The following is a 17,024-nucleotide window of genomic DNA, read 5'->3' as shown; positions in this document are numbered from 1 at the left end:
TATACCAGGAGTGATGTGTTCCCAGGAATGGCTCTCTGGCATTGGCAAAGTGCATCAGGTGTATTTGTCTTTTTTGAAGACATACTTGCCTGTGAAATAGCCAGTGTTGGTGTTTGGTTCTCTTTGTGTTTTAGCTATGAATGGAGGTCGGTTGCACTTGCCAAATATTTCAGATTGCTGGCCCATTTCTGAAAACATCTCTTCTAGTACTTGATTTGCATTTGATTATTATTTTCTATGCTGCATATTTGAATGTGCTTTTTAAAAGCAGTTGGAAGTGCCTAACTTCTCTATTCCCCAGACTATATTTTGAATTAATAATGTAAAAAGGGCCTGGTAGAAACTTTGCCCTTTCATAACTCTGTTATACTTGCATTTTTAGAAGATTTGGATAATTTAAATACATTTATGGTGTATTTTAATCTTTAATGGCGTTTGTCAACAACAACCTGTAATTGTGCAAAAGTTACATGTGTTTTCTGGTCATTTAAAACTGTCATGTTAAGCTGTGTCTTCATCACATCTTCCCATAGTTTGGGGACACCCTGTTTCTCCCATCCTCTGTAAAGCTCAGGGCACAACTGATTTCTTTGGCTGCCTGAGACTTAAAAAATTCCCAGGTTCTGCCATGACCTCATCACTGGGGATACTCCTGGTCTCTCCAGCTCTTTACTTCCAGCACCTTATTTTTGAAGCTTGTGGACTTTTCCTTCACGTGTTAAATTGGATGCAGGCTGTTGGAAAGCAAACTGCAACAGCCCTTTGGTATAGCAAAGTTTGCCTGGAATTTATTAAAGAAATTTCATCAATAAATGGTGGCCATGGGGTTTGCAGGTTATACAGCCTGTAATGCAGTTTTACTTTTATATTGACAAAATGATCTCTTCCTCACTAAGCACAAATGTGAAAACATTCAGTGAATATCAGTTACTCATAATGAAGTTAGTGCTATTCTTCAGAGCAGTCTGGGGTTAAAAAAGCAGAGCAGGTTTTAAAGAAATAAGCTTTCAATGTATTATTTTCATTGGAAATGTTCAATTGCTACTTTGGAAATCTTAATGTATATTTTTCAGATGTCCTGAATTTGTGTCTTTGTCTTGTGAGGAACTTGAGGGAAATGAATACAGACAAATTATTTCATAAAACATGTGAAATGGCAGTGGATTGACAGTTAAATCTGGAATAGTGAATACAGTCAATTTTCCCCTTTGTTCTGTCAGCAGTCACTTGTACTCTAAATGTCTATTTAATTTTTTAAGTAGATTAACAGGAAATGTTTGCATTATTTGATTATTGAATTTACTTTCCCAAATAATATATCTTTTCTTCAAATATTTACGTGATCTTGAAAATGTTTTTCCAGAAGGGGAAAATGCTAAAAATGAACGGGGAACATATTTTGAGTTATTTGTGGTATAAGTGCATAATGCTTTGCCAGAAATCATTGTACACTTGCCTTTTGGAAAAGCAGTTTGTCATCTGTACTGCCTTCCAAAATTAAATTCAGCTAATCCCACCTTTTTGAGCAAATAAGCAGCAGATTGGTCTTAAAGATGAAATTCAAGTAAGCTCTTGATATGTGATATAAAAAATAAATAAGCTTAATATGTGAGCAACAGAGAGCATCTCAGTGATAGATGATAACACAGATTACCTTTGTTGTGTTCGTAATTAGGGTGGGCAGGGAAAGGAGAGGGAGAGGGAAGCGTTAGGAAATGCTTTTGTTTAGTCCTGTGTGGTTGGTTTTGTTGGTTTTGTTTGGGGTTTGGGTTTTTTTATTTGGGCTTTTTTTTTTTTTCCCCTACTCTCCGTGCGCAGTGCACGGATGAGGAATTGTATAGGAAATTTGCAGCTGCTCCAGTTATTCAGGAAGATTTGTATAAGCTGGCACAAGGGACAAAATTAGAGGGAAGTTGAACGAGTGCCGTGCGCTTTATTAGCTTGGCAGCCATAATTTTGACCTTGCTGTGGGTTAAAGGACACAGACCTGAGAAGAAATCTGTTTATCATGTAGGGAATTCATGCCATCCCTGACAGTGTACAGTGAACAAGATGGATGATCTGCCAAATTGGTCCCTCGCATGGGTGAATCAGGGCAAATTTACTGTACAATTCCTTTGCTGCTCCCGATACAAAAATAACGTTTGCGGGGGTTTATTCGGTTGTGTGATGACCCAGGGTGAGCAGAGAAAAGAAATAGGATTTGCAGGATGCTGATTACCTTAAAGATTTATATGCACCTCGCCTTCCTTTATGTCTGCCTCTTTTGCATCTCTCATAAAGCACTAAGGAAAAAGTCAGATTTTTTGGTTTGAGAGAGCCAACTTTATGTGAGTGTCAGGGAGCCTCTTGAATGCAGCACGTGAAAGCTTCCAGTACCCTGAACAAGAGTTATTCTGTGCACCTTGCCTCATTTGAGTCTGACTTTTACTTCTGTAGTGTTTCCCCTTGGTGTTTGGGATGTGTTTCCATGCTGTGTGTTCTGTAATTATTTGACATTGATCAATATTGATAAATATTCTGGATAACAACAAACAAACAAAAAAAATAGTGAATTTTGCTCTCAACCATTGCCATGGCAGTGATGGGACTGGATGAGGGGAGAGAACCCTTTCATAGCAGCACTGCAGGGCCCAGTAAACACAGTTCTGGAGGAGTCTGGCCTCATCCTTGTGCAACTGAGAGCTCTGTAAACTTCCTGCAGAGAGCTGGAGACAAACCCACTGATGGATGGAGCTGAGATCCGTGAGATTAACAGTGTCAGGTCAGGAGATGGGAGACAGCAAGGAGGAGGAAGCAGCTCCACAAAATGGGAAAGAACTGGATGGAGAAATCACGTGCTCTTTATCTTTTGAGGAGAATTGTCCTTGTAAACCTCGTTGTCTACGTGTTGTTGCTTTTAAAAATGTTCAGACTGTACCCTTAGATGTCTGGATTCTCTGGATAAGCTCAGTCAGTACGTTCTGTTAGAGATAAATTTATTGGGGGAAAACATTCTGTACAGAACCTATTGTTGTTGGCAAATTAACAGATTGGGAAAGCTTTCTTTTAAACCAAGTGTCACAATAACAGATTTGGGTGTCTCCTGATCCACTCGCTATCTTTATGTTGGATTCTCAAACGTGTTAATTAATACAGCATAATTACAAACTGTGTTTTAATCTTGTTATTTCTGGACAAAGAGAATTGCAAAAATGTGATGCGTGTGATAAGACACAAAATGAAATCAATAACACTCTCAAGATACAGAGTTGTATCAGTTGTAGAAAATCCCTCATTGGCACCACAAAGCAGTGGCTCAGTGAGTTTCCTGCAAGTCACAAAAGGAAGCTTAAACCAGTCTATAATGGCAGCTTTAAAAGCATCTTTATATAAAAGTGGTGTGGCAAGCAAAACTGTGAGATTTCCTGACCAAGGAAATTGCTTGCAAAGTTACAGACTATTGCACTCCAGTTTTTCCTGATTTTTATTTGTATTTGTACATCTTGTCTTTATAAGAAATCAGAGATGACTCAAGATAAAATTAGAAAATACTTCTGTTTTTAAGAAGAGGCTTTTTAGTACCCAAGTCATAGCAAGTAGAATTTTGCATACTTAGGCATTTCTTTAAGTAGGTAGAATATAAATGAGAAGGAAAGTTAAATATCCTGCAATCAAAACATTACAATTATGCTAAAGCGGGGCCTTTTTTCTCTTTTTTTTCAATTACAGAAAGTACTCCAAAGACTTCTGCCAGTTGCAGTCCTGCTCCTGAATCTCCCATGAGTTCCAGTGAGTCAGTGAAAAGCCTGACTGAGCTGGTACAGCAGCCCTGCCCCGCTATAGAGACAAGTAAGGATGGCAAATCCCAAGAATCCAGCGAGCCGCCTGCTTCCGAATCCCAATCCACGACCCCTTTGCCGCTGTCGGGCCACTCGGCACTGAGCATCCAGGAACTGGTGGCCATGTCCCCCGAGCTGGACACCTATGGCATCACAAAGAGGGTCAAGGAAGTGCTAACAGACAACAATCTTGGTAAATCGCTTTATTCTCGTTTCTTGACCGAAATAACGTGTAAGTGCTTTTGGTTTTGAGCTGTAGTTCAGTTGATGTTTACGAGAATACTCTGGCCTAAGCTTTAATTTGTTAAGAAGATATTTGGGTTTTTTTAAGCTGGTAGAAAAATCCTTTCAGATTGTCACACTCTGCTTAAAATGTCATCACACCCTGGCTCTTCCTAAGCTCTGCTCCTGGCTCACCAGCCAGGTACTGCTCCCACCTCCCGAAATACAGTGCAGCAGGCTGTCAGGACAACCAGAACCCCAAAACCAGTGAGAGCTCCCTTTGAAAAAAAGGCTGTTTTCCCCATGCTTACAGATTCAAGGCCCAGCATTTTGGGCACAGGTGAAGTAGAGGAGCCCAGAATGGTTGGAGAGGGAGATGCATCACAGGCAAAAGCACAATGTTACCCATAGAGCTGGGGGGGGAAATCCAGACTCAGCTGAGGTTTAGATGAGCCTGTAGATCACTTCACAGGGCCAAACAGTTACTTTGCTTAGAGGTGTGCAAAGCTGAGTCTGCTTTTGCCTACAGATGAGTTTTGGGGTGTTGAATTCATTGTCGTGTTGACATGACTGTGTGTTTGGAGTAGTCAAAGGGAATAACCTGATCTGAGTAGGGGAGGTCCACATTAATTAATGCTGCCACTGTACCTCTAAATCACTGGTTCTTCATGTGTCTTTAACACTTGCTTCCCTCACAAGGCTTTGGGAAACCTTTAGGGGTCCTTTTGAGTCTGTGGCAGGAGGGCAGCAAGGGTGTCCCAGTGTTACCTGCTCCTGCTTCTGGGGCTTAGCAAGGGATTCATCTCACCCACTGTTAGGTGTTCAAAATAACATCTGGGACTCTCCAGAAGTACCAGAATTCTCTTCACCACAAATGGGACAAAAAAGATAATTTTACATTTAGACTGACAGTGATACTTAGGTGAGAAGAATTTTGTCCATGTCATCTGAACATTATGACTGTAAAAGCAAAAACTCCACTGTTTTAATATGTAAGGAAGCCTTTTTTTTCATCTAGACACAGAATAAATGTTATTATCTCAGATTATTTTTCTAAGGGGAAAAGTACCAGGAGGGGGGAGATTTCAAGTTCTCATTTAACATAATTTGGGAAAAAAAAAAAAACCAACCAAAAAAAAAGAAGGAAAAAAAAAAAAACCACAGAAAATGGCCTTGATCATGGACATACCCTGCATGAGATTGTGTTCCACTGAGCCCAACAGAATTCCTTGTCCATGCACACTGGCACGGGCACATGGTGGTTGCTTGTTCAGTGGAGATAATGTAGAGATAAAGCCTTAAGTCATGGTCAGGGTTTGCAGGTCCAAGCCCCTGGTTTTTGGGCAAAATGCTGTTGGGTGCTGTACCTGCTCTGGTGTTCCGGAGAGGTTTGAAAAAGTATTTTTGTTTACATTTGCTTTGATGCCATTTTTACTTAGTCTTTTTTATTTCCCATGATTTTTGTTTTCCTACAGTGTGGCTGACAAGCCTAAAAAGCAGCAGAAGAGCCAGGAAATGTGCCCCAAACTCTGCATTAGGTGTGGAACCAGTTTCAATGTCTCCTTTTGTGCCCTCAGTGTGCTAGTGCACCAGATTGACTGGTGCACAGGTTTCTCTGTCTTAGGCTACAGGGCCTTGTTCAACTCTCACCAATCAGGGGAATGGGTTTAAATGGAAAGAGAGGTTTAGATGGGATAATAGGAAGAAATTGTTCCCTGTGAGGGTGGTGAGGCCCTGGCACAGGTTGCCCAGAGAAGCTGTGGCTGCCCCATCCCTGGAAGTGTCCAAGGCCAGCTTGGATGGGGCTTGGAGCAACCTGGGCTAGTGGAGGGTTCCCTGCCCACGGCAGGGGGGGAGCGAGATGGTCTTTAAGGTCCCTTATCACTGGATGATGATTCTGTGATTTCAGCAAACAGTTTTCAGCGTTATTAACACTGAGATGTTGCCCCAAATGTCAGAGTATCTTCAGTGATTCCCTGTTGGGCAACATGTAACTTAGAGAGGGAAGCAGATCCCCTGAGCTGTTGTAGGATTACAGTGGTGGGTATTTTGTAGAAAGGGCCAGGACTGTCCATGAAACCAACACAGAAAGTTTTGTCCATCAGTGGAACAGGCATGAAGGATGAGGAGAAGTTTTAGGAAACCTGTGCTTAAAAATATTCCCGCTATTAATAGTGCTCTGATGAAGATGGAGCGTGATACACCTGCTGCCTGCTGAGGATGATTTCTGACACCTTCCCCATTAGCTTGGGAGGCTTTCAGGTGTTTTATCCCATCCTGCCATATCCTGGAATAAGATAAATGACACAAACATCTTTAGCTTTGTTCTTAACACCTAGAGAACATGATGTTACCTCCTTCCACCTTTGCATTTTTAATTTTTAGGGTGTAGTTTGAGGTTCATTTCCTTCAGCAGCACTGTTAGCACCTGATCTGGGCTGCTCATTCCCAACCCTTTTGCAAATTTGTGCCCATATTCCTGTTCGTGTGGCCACACAATAACAGATTTTTAAAGTAGCTGTCTTATCTTGCTGGTAGCTGGCAGGTTTACAGGGAAATGGATGAGGCCTTAACTGATGTTTTTAAACACAAACAGGGAGCAGGTTACCCCAGCAATACACGAGATAAAATTGGCCTTGAATTACCTCTTTTGTCTGATTTTCCTGATACTGAGGGTAATGGAAAATCACTTATTACTTAGGAACTTAAGTGAATTCTGCATGTAGGTTTCTGTTCGGTCTGTAAGAACCATTTTCAGTGTTAGTTTTAGAGCTTATTAGCAGAGTGTCATATTAAGCCCTGTCTTCCTTTCCCCTCTCTGCCTCTCATCTCGGCTGCTTCCTCCAAAAGCTTTGCAGACCCACCTGCCCCACTCTTCTGAGTGGACACTGTGCATCTTCTAACTGGTCCCACATTCCCTCCTCTCCCCACGCAGACAAACAAAAATCACCAAAAACAGTCTTGAGATGTTTTTAACAAGAAGGAGGAGGATATTCTGGAGTTAAACACAGGGAATAGGTCTATAGAGCAAGTATTTTCCATGACCTGTTTGTGTCAGGATCAGGTGAGGCTGTGAAGGCAAGAGCTGATGGTGTGGGCATGTCCTGCAGAGCTGTAGGATTGTTAACCCCCACTGATCCCTGTTGTCCCTTGGGGATCTGTTGGTTGGCACTGGCTCAGAGTGCTGGGAAGTGAAGGGAGTGTTCTGTTGTGTGTCAGTGAGGGCACTCAAAAGCTACAGATCAGACACGAGACCCCAAGGCCCAGACTTGGGGGTTATGGAAAGATCTTTGGGTTACCTTGAAATTCCATAATGGCAGCGCTTCTGTCTTAAATCACCTTTGGTGACTCAGATGACCCCAGGCTCTCTCTTGTAACACAAACTGTTGGGATCAAGGCAGCTCAGGGAGAACACTGAAGTGAAGGGGTTTCGAAAACCAGCTCTGTGGTTGAGTTTGAGCTGCACAAGGATTTTCCCCAGTCCTTGATAAGATAGACCTTTACCATATAAAGTCAGTGTCACCAGTGCACACACAGATGCTGTGCACTCAAAGGCATTTGCAGATGTCACCCTGATAAGATGACAGCATTTTGAAAAAGAACTAAAACTAAGTATTCTGAACTAGAAGTACTGTAGAGGCTGTAAAAAAACCTGTAATACTGTAAATTGTGATTATCTCTGGTTGGTGAGACACAGTTAGAACCCCACAGATAGTACAGCACAGAAAATACATACACATGTCTGTGAGGACATTGCTGAGGGTGGGGGGGTTGCACTGGTCTTGGTTCATTAATTGCTGGAAATGTTTGGACTGCCCTGTTGGAATGAAGCTGTGGCACTGCCCTCCTGCATAAGAGCTAAGGAGCCTCACTGCTCTCACTAGTTGCCTGCTTAGCTGGAAGTTCAGTTCACTTTTCAGCTCCTTACTTTTATTTTTTGCACACTGTTTCACTGTAAGGTCCCGGTCCCCAAACGTGCATCTCAGGCAGATCCCAAGGATTAAACTAAAGCTCAATATTTACCCTTTTAGCGGGGGGCAGAGCTTTTATTCTCCTAAATGTTTCTTTTGGGGTTTTCAAGCCGTTCTGAAGTAAGACTAATTGCCGAGCGGTCTCGTAGAACGTGTTCTTTCCAGCGAGCCCCTCGGCTGAGTGAACTCACGCGCTTCTCAATTTTGTATTAGGTCAGCGTTTGTTCGGGGAGACAATCCTAGGCCTAACACAAGGCTCTGTCTCAGACCTTCTGGCTCGCCCGAAGCCCTGGCACAAGCTGAGTCTGAAGGGACGGGAACCCTTTGTCCGCATGCAGCTGTGGCTGAACGATCCCAACAACGTGGAGAAGCTGATGGATATGAAGCGAATGGAGAAAAAAGGTAACTCGGGGCACGGTGCTGACTCATGCTTTCCGTTCTCTCGAAGATCAGCGTGTCTTTTAGAACTCTCCATAAATAGTATAGAGGCAGCATTGATCCAGTATTACGAAGGTTATGCAAAAGGACTTCGTGGCAGCTTTTCCAGAGCTTTATTTGATGCTTGCTCAAGCAGATACATCTCAAAAGAAAAGAAATTTAAAAAAAAAAAACAAAACCCAACAACAACAAAGCCAAACAAAAAAACCAACCCCAAACCCTGAATATTCACCAGCTGCTGGGAAATCATTGCTATATTCTCCTGTAGATTAATTACTGAGGCCCTGGGGTAGCACTGATAACTTGCCTTACCAAATGAGAAATGCAAGTTTGGGGCTGGCTTTGGGTTATTAGTTAATAGTGCTGCAGCTGGTCACAGATGTTGGGCTGGAAGAACTGTGCATTGATTCCTGAGAGAGCTTCTTGCCAGTCCTGCACTGATGGTCTCTAGGAGAAAAGAAAAGTGCAGCCTTTGTAAAAGGGTATTTGAGAATAATTATATTTGTAGCCTTTATAGAGAGGGGAGAAGGTGATTGTGTTAGTACATGCTCACATAAAACAAGGTCACGAGGGTGGACCTGTGAAAGAATCTGAGTTGTTGTTGGGTATCTTAGTAGGGAGCATATCCTGCAAATTTATCCTACTTCTCTCTATTTTAAATTCCTTACTAAAGACCAGTGGTTATTCAGAGCCCTGTTTTTAGTACGTTCGTGTGATTTTACAAGAGAGACTCAGAGGCTGCCATTATCAGCAGTTAACTAATTAATGATATATACATCTCTCGAGCTATCCCTTAATGATATTAGCACAGACATCATTAATCGTGTACACTGAAAGCGCTGCTGTTGACTGATGTTCTGAAAGCATTTACACATTTGATCAAGAACTTGGTGATTATATTTAAAATTGCAGTGAGGGAGCTTCTGGGAAAATTACAGTCTTGCAGGCTTTTAAGAAGAAATTCAAATCCTCATCACAGTGTAATATAAAGCAGTGCAGTATCTTATCACAGATTGTGATCTTCCATGGGGAGTAAAATCCACTTGGGTTTCCCACCTCCAACTGTAAACCAAAGGGAACCATGAGGGGCTTTGCTGTATTAGAAACGTGGCAGAAATAAAATTGTCAGCTAGCTAGATTTTTATAGCCTCGAAGAGAATATTACCCATAATGCAGGAAAATAAAATCAAAATAATTTAAAAGTAGTGCTGACAATATCCTTTCAAAACTATTTTCTAAACTGGATTCTTATCAAACAGTGAGCGATACATATGCTCTGTAGATGGTACCTGAATAGAGATAAGGCCATAAATCATTGAGACTCTGCACTGAGCTCCTGAGCTGTTCAAGTGCTGTCCTCAGAGCAGTCTGAAGTGAATTCAACCCTGTATTTCCTGCAAAATCCTTTCATGCAGGTAAGGATCCTGTGATTTAACCTTTTAAATTGCTCTAGAGCCACATTAAGAATTTAACTTTCCCTTCAGCTAATGTCAGTTAAAGAACAATGCGCCTGGATCTGCTTCCAGTGAAACATTATTATCAATTATTTCTCTGCCACATTTTATTAAGGGAGTAAATTAATAATTATGATAAAGGTGAGCTGCATATATCTTTTTTTTTTCCGTTCCGCCAGGCTGAAGTTTGTGCTATAAATGTCCATTTTAAAATGGTTCTGAAAATTTGCAATGTACATTAACCACCCTCTTTGGAGGAAGCCAGGAGTTCAGACTCAGCAGGCTGAGACACTTTGCACACCTTTCCTGCCTTGCAGGAGTTCATTCCTCTCATAACCTGCCAGGGTATGTGTGCTGCTGGCAGCATCAGACTCCTCACAGAACAGCCCTGAATCCTGCTGGCAGGAGAATATTTCATTCCCCTCAATTTCCCCATTATCTTGCCTTGTAATAATCTTGTTCAATACCACATAAGATAAAAATTATGTTAAAAGGGCTCTATTTTACCTCAGTGGGCAGCTGCCACCTCTGCAGTGGTGTCTGTGGCACCTGTAACTGGGCACATGGGGATTCTTCCCAGAGGGACATGGGGATGCTGAGGGGGAAAAGAGGTGTAACTCAGGGAATAGAGCTGGCTTTGACAAGTCAGTCTCAGACCCAGATCCAGACCTTTGCCCAAATTACATCTGGGTTTCTTTTTTTTTTTCATATGTCTCCTGAGAAGTGGAGACTGGTCACAGACAAAAATCAAGCTTCTCCAAAAATAAAGTGTGTTTGCAACTTGGATTCCAGTTTGAGCCTTGCTGTCACTGCAAATGTGCTGAATGATCTCCTTATGCTGTCTACACACAGCACATATGTTTGAAATAAAAATTAAAATGGAAAAGCTCTTATAAATGTCATCTGAGTTTCCAGAGACCAGCATTAAAGCCTAAATAAAGCCTGGGTGCTAGTTCTGCCTTTGGCCCAATGGAAATTTGTTCTGATAATTGATTATCCCCCAGAAAACAATTGCTGCTGACAGAGCAGTGGGGACACCCTCCTCTTTATTTTTATGTTAATGAAATGTGAGCATTTATAGAATTTGTTTCATTCCCATGAGAGCAGCCTAAATCAGCCACTGCACCTTTGGTGATCCCAGTGTGAGGTTCTAAGAGCAGAGGTAGGGATGACATTTTTCCCAAGCTATCACAACTCCAGGCCCTCCTTTGCTGTTTAAAGGTGGAAGCTCTGCCCTGCCAGAAATTCCATCCTTTGGAGAGCAGTGAAAGCAGAGATTCAGCACATCCTGATCCATAGGTGTCTCATGCTGACTCAATTGCCTGACCAAATTCTAGAAACTCCAGTTAGAGATACCCTGAGCACCTTTTTACATCTTCCATGCCAAGTTCTGTTTTGTCTCATGGCCTTCTTGAAGTTGCTGCCCATTGCTGAGGTGATGGATGTTGTCCTCCAGCCTCTTGGTTCTGCTATCCAAGGAGACAAGGGAGCCTTGTCTGTAGTCTGCATGTCAGTGCAAGTTGGAAATAACATCTAGGAAGGAGTCTTGAGATTAAAAACCTTATAGAAATGTGAGATTCTCTTGCTGGAATGATTAATTCCATGGTTGAAGGTTGTAACAGCTCCTTGAAGGCTGCAAAAATAAGGCCAATGGGTCACCTTGAAATAAGGCAGAATCTTTGCTGTTCTGCATCTGGTTGGAACAACTTCAGTAGGTGGGTTTTTGAGGAAATTTATTTTAAAACAAAAACACTTCGTTTTTTTATGGTTTTTTCAAACGTGTGCAGGACTGTATCACGTCAGAGTGATGGATCACGAGCATCTCACGTTCTGTTCCATGCCAGTGATCTTACACAGTAGGCAATCCACAGGTAATCTGTCATATTCAGGAAAAACAAAATACAGGCCATGCAGATACCCCCAAAGGTTGCAGACTTGCTCAGAATTCACCTCAGTGATAGTAAGACACAGCGTAAAAGGTCCCACTGGAGGTGCCAGCGTGTAGAGGACACGATGCTGGAACCCACTGGAGCCAGAAAACCCGGCCAGTCCTGGAGGGAGCTCTGCCAGCAGAAGTTGGCCAGTGTGAGCAGGGCTTTGAACACTGCAGTTTATTTGATTGCATTGCATTTTTATTCTTTGTGCACCCTCAGCTGGAAGGCAGAGCTGTGGGGAGAGAGGAACTGATTTTTTTGAAGAATTTGGTTGCTGACCGGTGTGACGTGCCCCACATTAGTCCCTGGCTCCAACCAGAGCTCCTGGCTCTTGGAGATTTAGTGCCTGCTAGATTGATGTCAGGCTGGTTTAATCTGGAACTTAATAGCCAAGGTTATCAAATTGCAGCTCTCGAATACCTAAACTCTTAAATATCTAGAAGGTATTTAACAGGCCATTAAATATTTTATTGACAAGATTCATCTATATTTGCTGTTTTCAGCCCCCTCATTAGCAATGCTTGTGCATGATACTGCCAGGTGCAGTAAATCCCACCTCTCTGTGCCTGGTGTAAATCAATCAAGTCAGTGACAGCGTTTGCTGGGACTCTTTCCTTGCGGGATTTGCCAGGATAATTCACTCCCCGTTGGGGAGGAGGGTCAGTGGCAGGATCACAGCCTCACCAAGCTCCATCAGTGCAGTGAGAGCTTTCTTGAAAGTACATGTGTTTTGGAGGGAGCTTTGTGCAGGGGAGGAGGAGGGTGCTGGGGGCTGGTTTTCTTTCATAACCTGTCACTGCTGTAGTGAAGAGCTGTAGGAAAAGGCAGCACAGCCCATCACTGGGATCTCTGAGCTCCAAGCGCCATCGTGTGTTGGAGATGGTGTGGGAAGGCAGGAAAGGCTGCCTTCCACTTCCATAGTCATATTTTTCCTTCAGAGACCTTAGTGTTAGAGAGACCTTCGTGCACATCTGGAATGTTTTTACCACCAAACTCGTTTCAGCCGAAATGAAGTGCGACTGTCCTGATCAGGTGCTCACATGGGAGTTCTGCCCTCGAAAGAGTGAATTTGAAATGAGTCCTGTGAACTGAACCCTGTCATTCGTGTCCCACGTTCGTTGAAAAAGCAGAAGACCCTGGCAGGTTTCCAGTTCATCTGCCCTCTTTTCTGCTCTTTCTGCCTCTTGCATCCTCCCTGCATTTGCTTTCCTCTGGTCTCTGGTGATGCCCCGAGTAGCCCATCCGTGCATCTACAACCTGTCACCTCCGTGTTTATCCCGCAGCTCGTGCACTCATTGATTTTGCATTTGTATTCAGCCGGGGCTGATCCAATGTGCTTCTCTTTCAGCCTACATGAAACGGCGACACAGCTCTGTCAGCGACAGTCAGTCCTGCGAGTCCTCATCCGCTGGAATCGACTACAGCCAGGGGGCCAGCCCACAGCCCCAGCACCAGCTCAAGAAGCCCCGGGTGGTGCTGGCACCAGAGGAGAAAGAAGCTCTGAAACGAGCCTACCAGCAAAAGCCATACCCATCACCAAAAACCATTGAGGAACTCGCTACGCAGCTCAACTTGAAAACCAGCACCGTGATCAACTGGTTCCACAATTACAGGTATGTGATCTCCCGGGAGCCCTGCTCCTCAGGGATTTGTTGGGTTTGCTTTGGCAGGGTGCTGCTCTGCTTCAGCAGACTGTGTCTGCTTCCGCCAGCGCCGGGGGGTTGTATAAGATGAACGGTTTCGACAGCAGGGAGGTTCTGACTAACGTAGTGCTAATGCTCCAGACTAATTTTAAGTCATCCCTGAGGAGCAGCAATATTCACATATTGATGTAAGTAGTGCTTTTAAACAGAAAGTCTCGCTTTTGGGGTGGGCGTGGATGTAGAGATGTCCACTGATGAATATTTATAAACCCACTGCAGTAGGCAAGGCTGCTCTGTCTGACTCACATAGGCACACTCACACGTGTAGGGGGGTGTTGTGGGTGTTATCCCTGGGTCACTGGATGAGGGGTACTTGGAAGTGTCTGGATGGCATCAGAATTGTCCTGCTTTCATTGTGTTGTTTTCCTGCATGAGAGCAAAAAAGAGGATTTTCTTTTAGGTCTTGAGCCACTGAGAACTCTGAAAATAGGCACACGGTGTGTTTTTGGGAAGCTCTATAGAGCCACGAAGGACAGAGAACTGATAACCCTGAAATCAGATGTGGCCACAGAGAGAGACTTCTTACAAGGGCATGTAGTGACAGGACAGGGGGGAGTGGCTTTAAACTGACAGAGGACAGTGTTAGATGGTATATTGGGAAGAAATTCTTCCCTGTGAGGGTGGTGAGGCCCTGGCACAGGCTGCCCAGAGGAACCTGGAAGTGGCTGCCCCATCCCTAGAAGTGTCCAAGGGCGGGTTGGACGGGGCTTGGAGCAACCTGGACTAGTGGAAGGTGTTCCTGCCCGTGGCAGAGGGGTGGAATGAGATGGTGTTTAATGTCCCTTCCATCTCAAACCATGATCCGTAATTCTATGATTTATTTCACTGTTGTGATTTAATCATTGAGCTCCACTGAAATGAAATAAGATCTTGATCTGTTCAGTGCCTTTCTCGCTTGAGAGGGAACCTTGTCCACCTTCAAACCACTGGAGTAGGTTTTGGCCTAGAGACAGCAATAAAAAGAAACAACACCAGAACAGCATATAAGAATTATAAGGATTTGAATAAACATATTATCAACTGTGCTTGGGATTGGGAATCTTAATTAGTGCAGCAGACTTTTCTCCAAGATATTTGTGCTAATGAATATTGAACAGGTACAGTTAAGCTACCAGATTTAATACTATTCTGCTCCTTCAGTCGGAGCCAGCAATGTTCCTAATTAGTCCAGACTGCTAAACTTGTTTGTTTTTAGAAACTGCTAACATTTCAAGGGTATTTTTCACTTTAGCCCTTCTCATCTTTTACCAGGGAAGTTGCTGAAGCAGAAGCAACAGAGTTTAATGAGATATCTCAGAAATATTATGCACAACAGTTAAATAATGTTTGTAGTAAACTATACGAAATTTAAAAATTATAACCAAGAAATAAGCACATTTACACTGAGTTTCCCTGCCTTGAACTCGGTGCAGACGCAGCATCTTCCGCCGCTCAGAGTTCTCCAAACACAGGCCTCTTCCAGTTCCCACTTCCAGGCAATTATACACAAGTTGGAGGAATGCCTGTGAAAATAACGTTCCCTTCAGCCTGACAGCAAGATGTGCTGTTCTCACTTAGGCAGACGAGCACAGAGCCCTGGTGGCATGTGTCACCTCCCTCTCGCTCCCTGCCCTGCCCTGCCCGGGAACGCCTGACAGGGCCCCGACTGATCAGCGTGCTCGGCCACGGAGGGGAGGTGCTGACAGCTGTATGCAAAATAAAAACACCTCTAAACAAGGGGCTGTGGGTGCTGAGCAATCTGGACCTGCTCCCAGATGTGCTGCTGAGGCTCTGGGACTTTTAAGAGCCCCTTCAAGCCTGTTTGGAGCCCTGGGTGCTCTGAGCAGTTGGCACCACTGAAAAATCAAAACACATCCCTGTTCTTTTCCTCTATACAGTAACTTTCTTAGCTTTCATGCATGGAGTACTCTTAAATCATTTGTAGGACGCTGCAGAAGAGGTACAGGTTTTATGTTCTGCAAGGGGAGCAGGGTCTGACTGTTCTGCAGCTCATGTGTTGTAAGAAAGGGGTGGTGTTTCCCCTGTTCATCTTCTCCAAGCCACACTTTAATTTATTTATCTCTTGTATACTCTCCCTCAGCCATTTCTTTTCCAAACTGAAGAGTTTTCATGCAGAAGCAGTTCCACATCTCAAGCCATCTACTCAATTCTTTAATATTAATTTTTATTTAAAATAACTTCAGATAAGGCAGGGCACAGATTTGGACAGGTTTGTCTTCCTGTCTCCTGGGAATCCTGTTGCAGTGATGCTTTTCCTTTCAGGTTCAGCCCAAATCTCACTTTTCCAAAGGTGGTTGATGCAGCAAGATCTACCTTTATATCCACCAAATGGAAAGTCAGCATTAGTATTTATTTTCTGCAGCAAAAAGAAACTTAAAAAAAAATCCTCAGAAGGCAAAGAAATAATTCACTTCAGAATATAAATAGGTATAAAGGATTTTGATATATCTGTGAACTTTCCAAGTCTGTGGCTTTGCACCCTACCAGTCACATAGCTCTCAAAATATTAAATAAATATCCCTTACTTTGCCTTAGTGAAGCACATACAGGACACACGAGAGTTCGAGGCTCTGTTGTCTTAAAAATATCACAAAAGAGTAAGAGGTAGGAATTTCTGTCCCACTTCACCTGTGGAAACTGGCACATAAACTCAGTAGGGTCACAGAGATGATACTACAGGCCCATCAGGAATTAAACCAGACTTTCTGGAATTGTAATCTAGTGCTCTTGGATCCCAAATTCTGAGCACATTTTTCAATGAACTCCGTGTTGTGCTTGCTCTGATGTTGTGTGAAGGCTTGTCCAGGGAACTGCAGCAAACACCCCAGGAGATGGCTGACGTTTTGAGTTACACTGATAAATGCCAACAGGGGGTGTGGATGTCGAGGCCAACACCTTCCACCAACAGGAATGCCCTCTGGAATTTTCTAGCTGCTGTCACCAGTTCTTCTTTACCATAGGGATTTAATTACTATGTTAATCGGGAGCCAGACTAGATTCCAGAAGCAATATATTGGGTGTGAATTCCGGGGATTTCCCCAGACATGGAACTGATGTTTGGTCAGATACTGGGTGAGGATGTCAGCATTCAGTACCTGCTGGAGCAGAGGTATTTTAAATGCCATGCAGGCACAAAGCTCTTATCAGTTTCCTCTCCTGACTTGGGGAATGTTACAGAAGCAGCGTGTTCTGGATCAATGTCCATGCAGGGAGATTACAGGCACAAAGAGAGCCTGATAATCGATGTTGCAGGATGCATGCAGTTAATGGTAATGGAAAATTAATGTTAGCACCTGTGGTCTGCTGTTAGGTGAGTAATATTCTCCCAGGGAAAATTACAGACCCCCTAAATCCTTCAAAAGTGTGGAGTCAGCAATACTGCTGAAATACTCAGTTGCATTTCAAATAAGTCGATAATATCATTAGTTTCAAAAGCTGTATTCAGATGGTGTTCTGCATTTGGCCTAATGTTTTTCCATGG

The 17,024-nt window shown here is 43.3% G+C and overlaps 1 protein-coding gene across 8 annotated transcripts in view; it reads left to right on the top strand.

The window, feature by feature from the left end:
• Positions 1 to 17,024, top strand: part of CUX1 (cut like homeobox 1) — a 271,777-nt gene that overhangs the window by 221,662 nt on the left and 33,091 nt on the right. For 7 of the 8 annotated variants that reach the window (XM_027664423.1, XM_027664418.1, XM_027664417.1 and 4 more), the window contains 3 exons: positions 3,712 to 4,014; positions 8,228 to 8,416; positions 13,189 to 13,453. The exons of the other annotated variant lie outside the window; for it this stretch is intronic. In XM_027664423.1, the coding sequence (XP_027520224.1) occupies positions 3,712 to 4,014; positions 8,228 to 8,416; positions 13,189 to 13,453 (757 nt within the window). The remainder of the gene's footprint in view (positions 1 to 3,711; positions 4,015 to 8,227; positions 8,417 to 13,188; positions 13,454 to 17,024) is intronic. 8 annotated transcript variants of the gene reach the window in all.

Source organism: Corapipo altera, unplaced genomic scaffold (genome assembly GCF_003945725.1).
Source record: "Corapipo altera isolate COAL_440 unplaced genomic scaffold, ASM394572v1 181b, whole genome shotgun sequence".
In the NCBI taxonomy this organism is placed as follows: domain Eukaryota; kingdom Metazoa; phylum Chordata; class Aves; order Passeriformes; family Pipridae; genus Corapipo; species Corapipo altera.
This window is presented reverse-complemented; position numbering and strand designations above follow the sequence as displayed.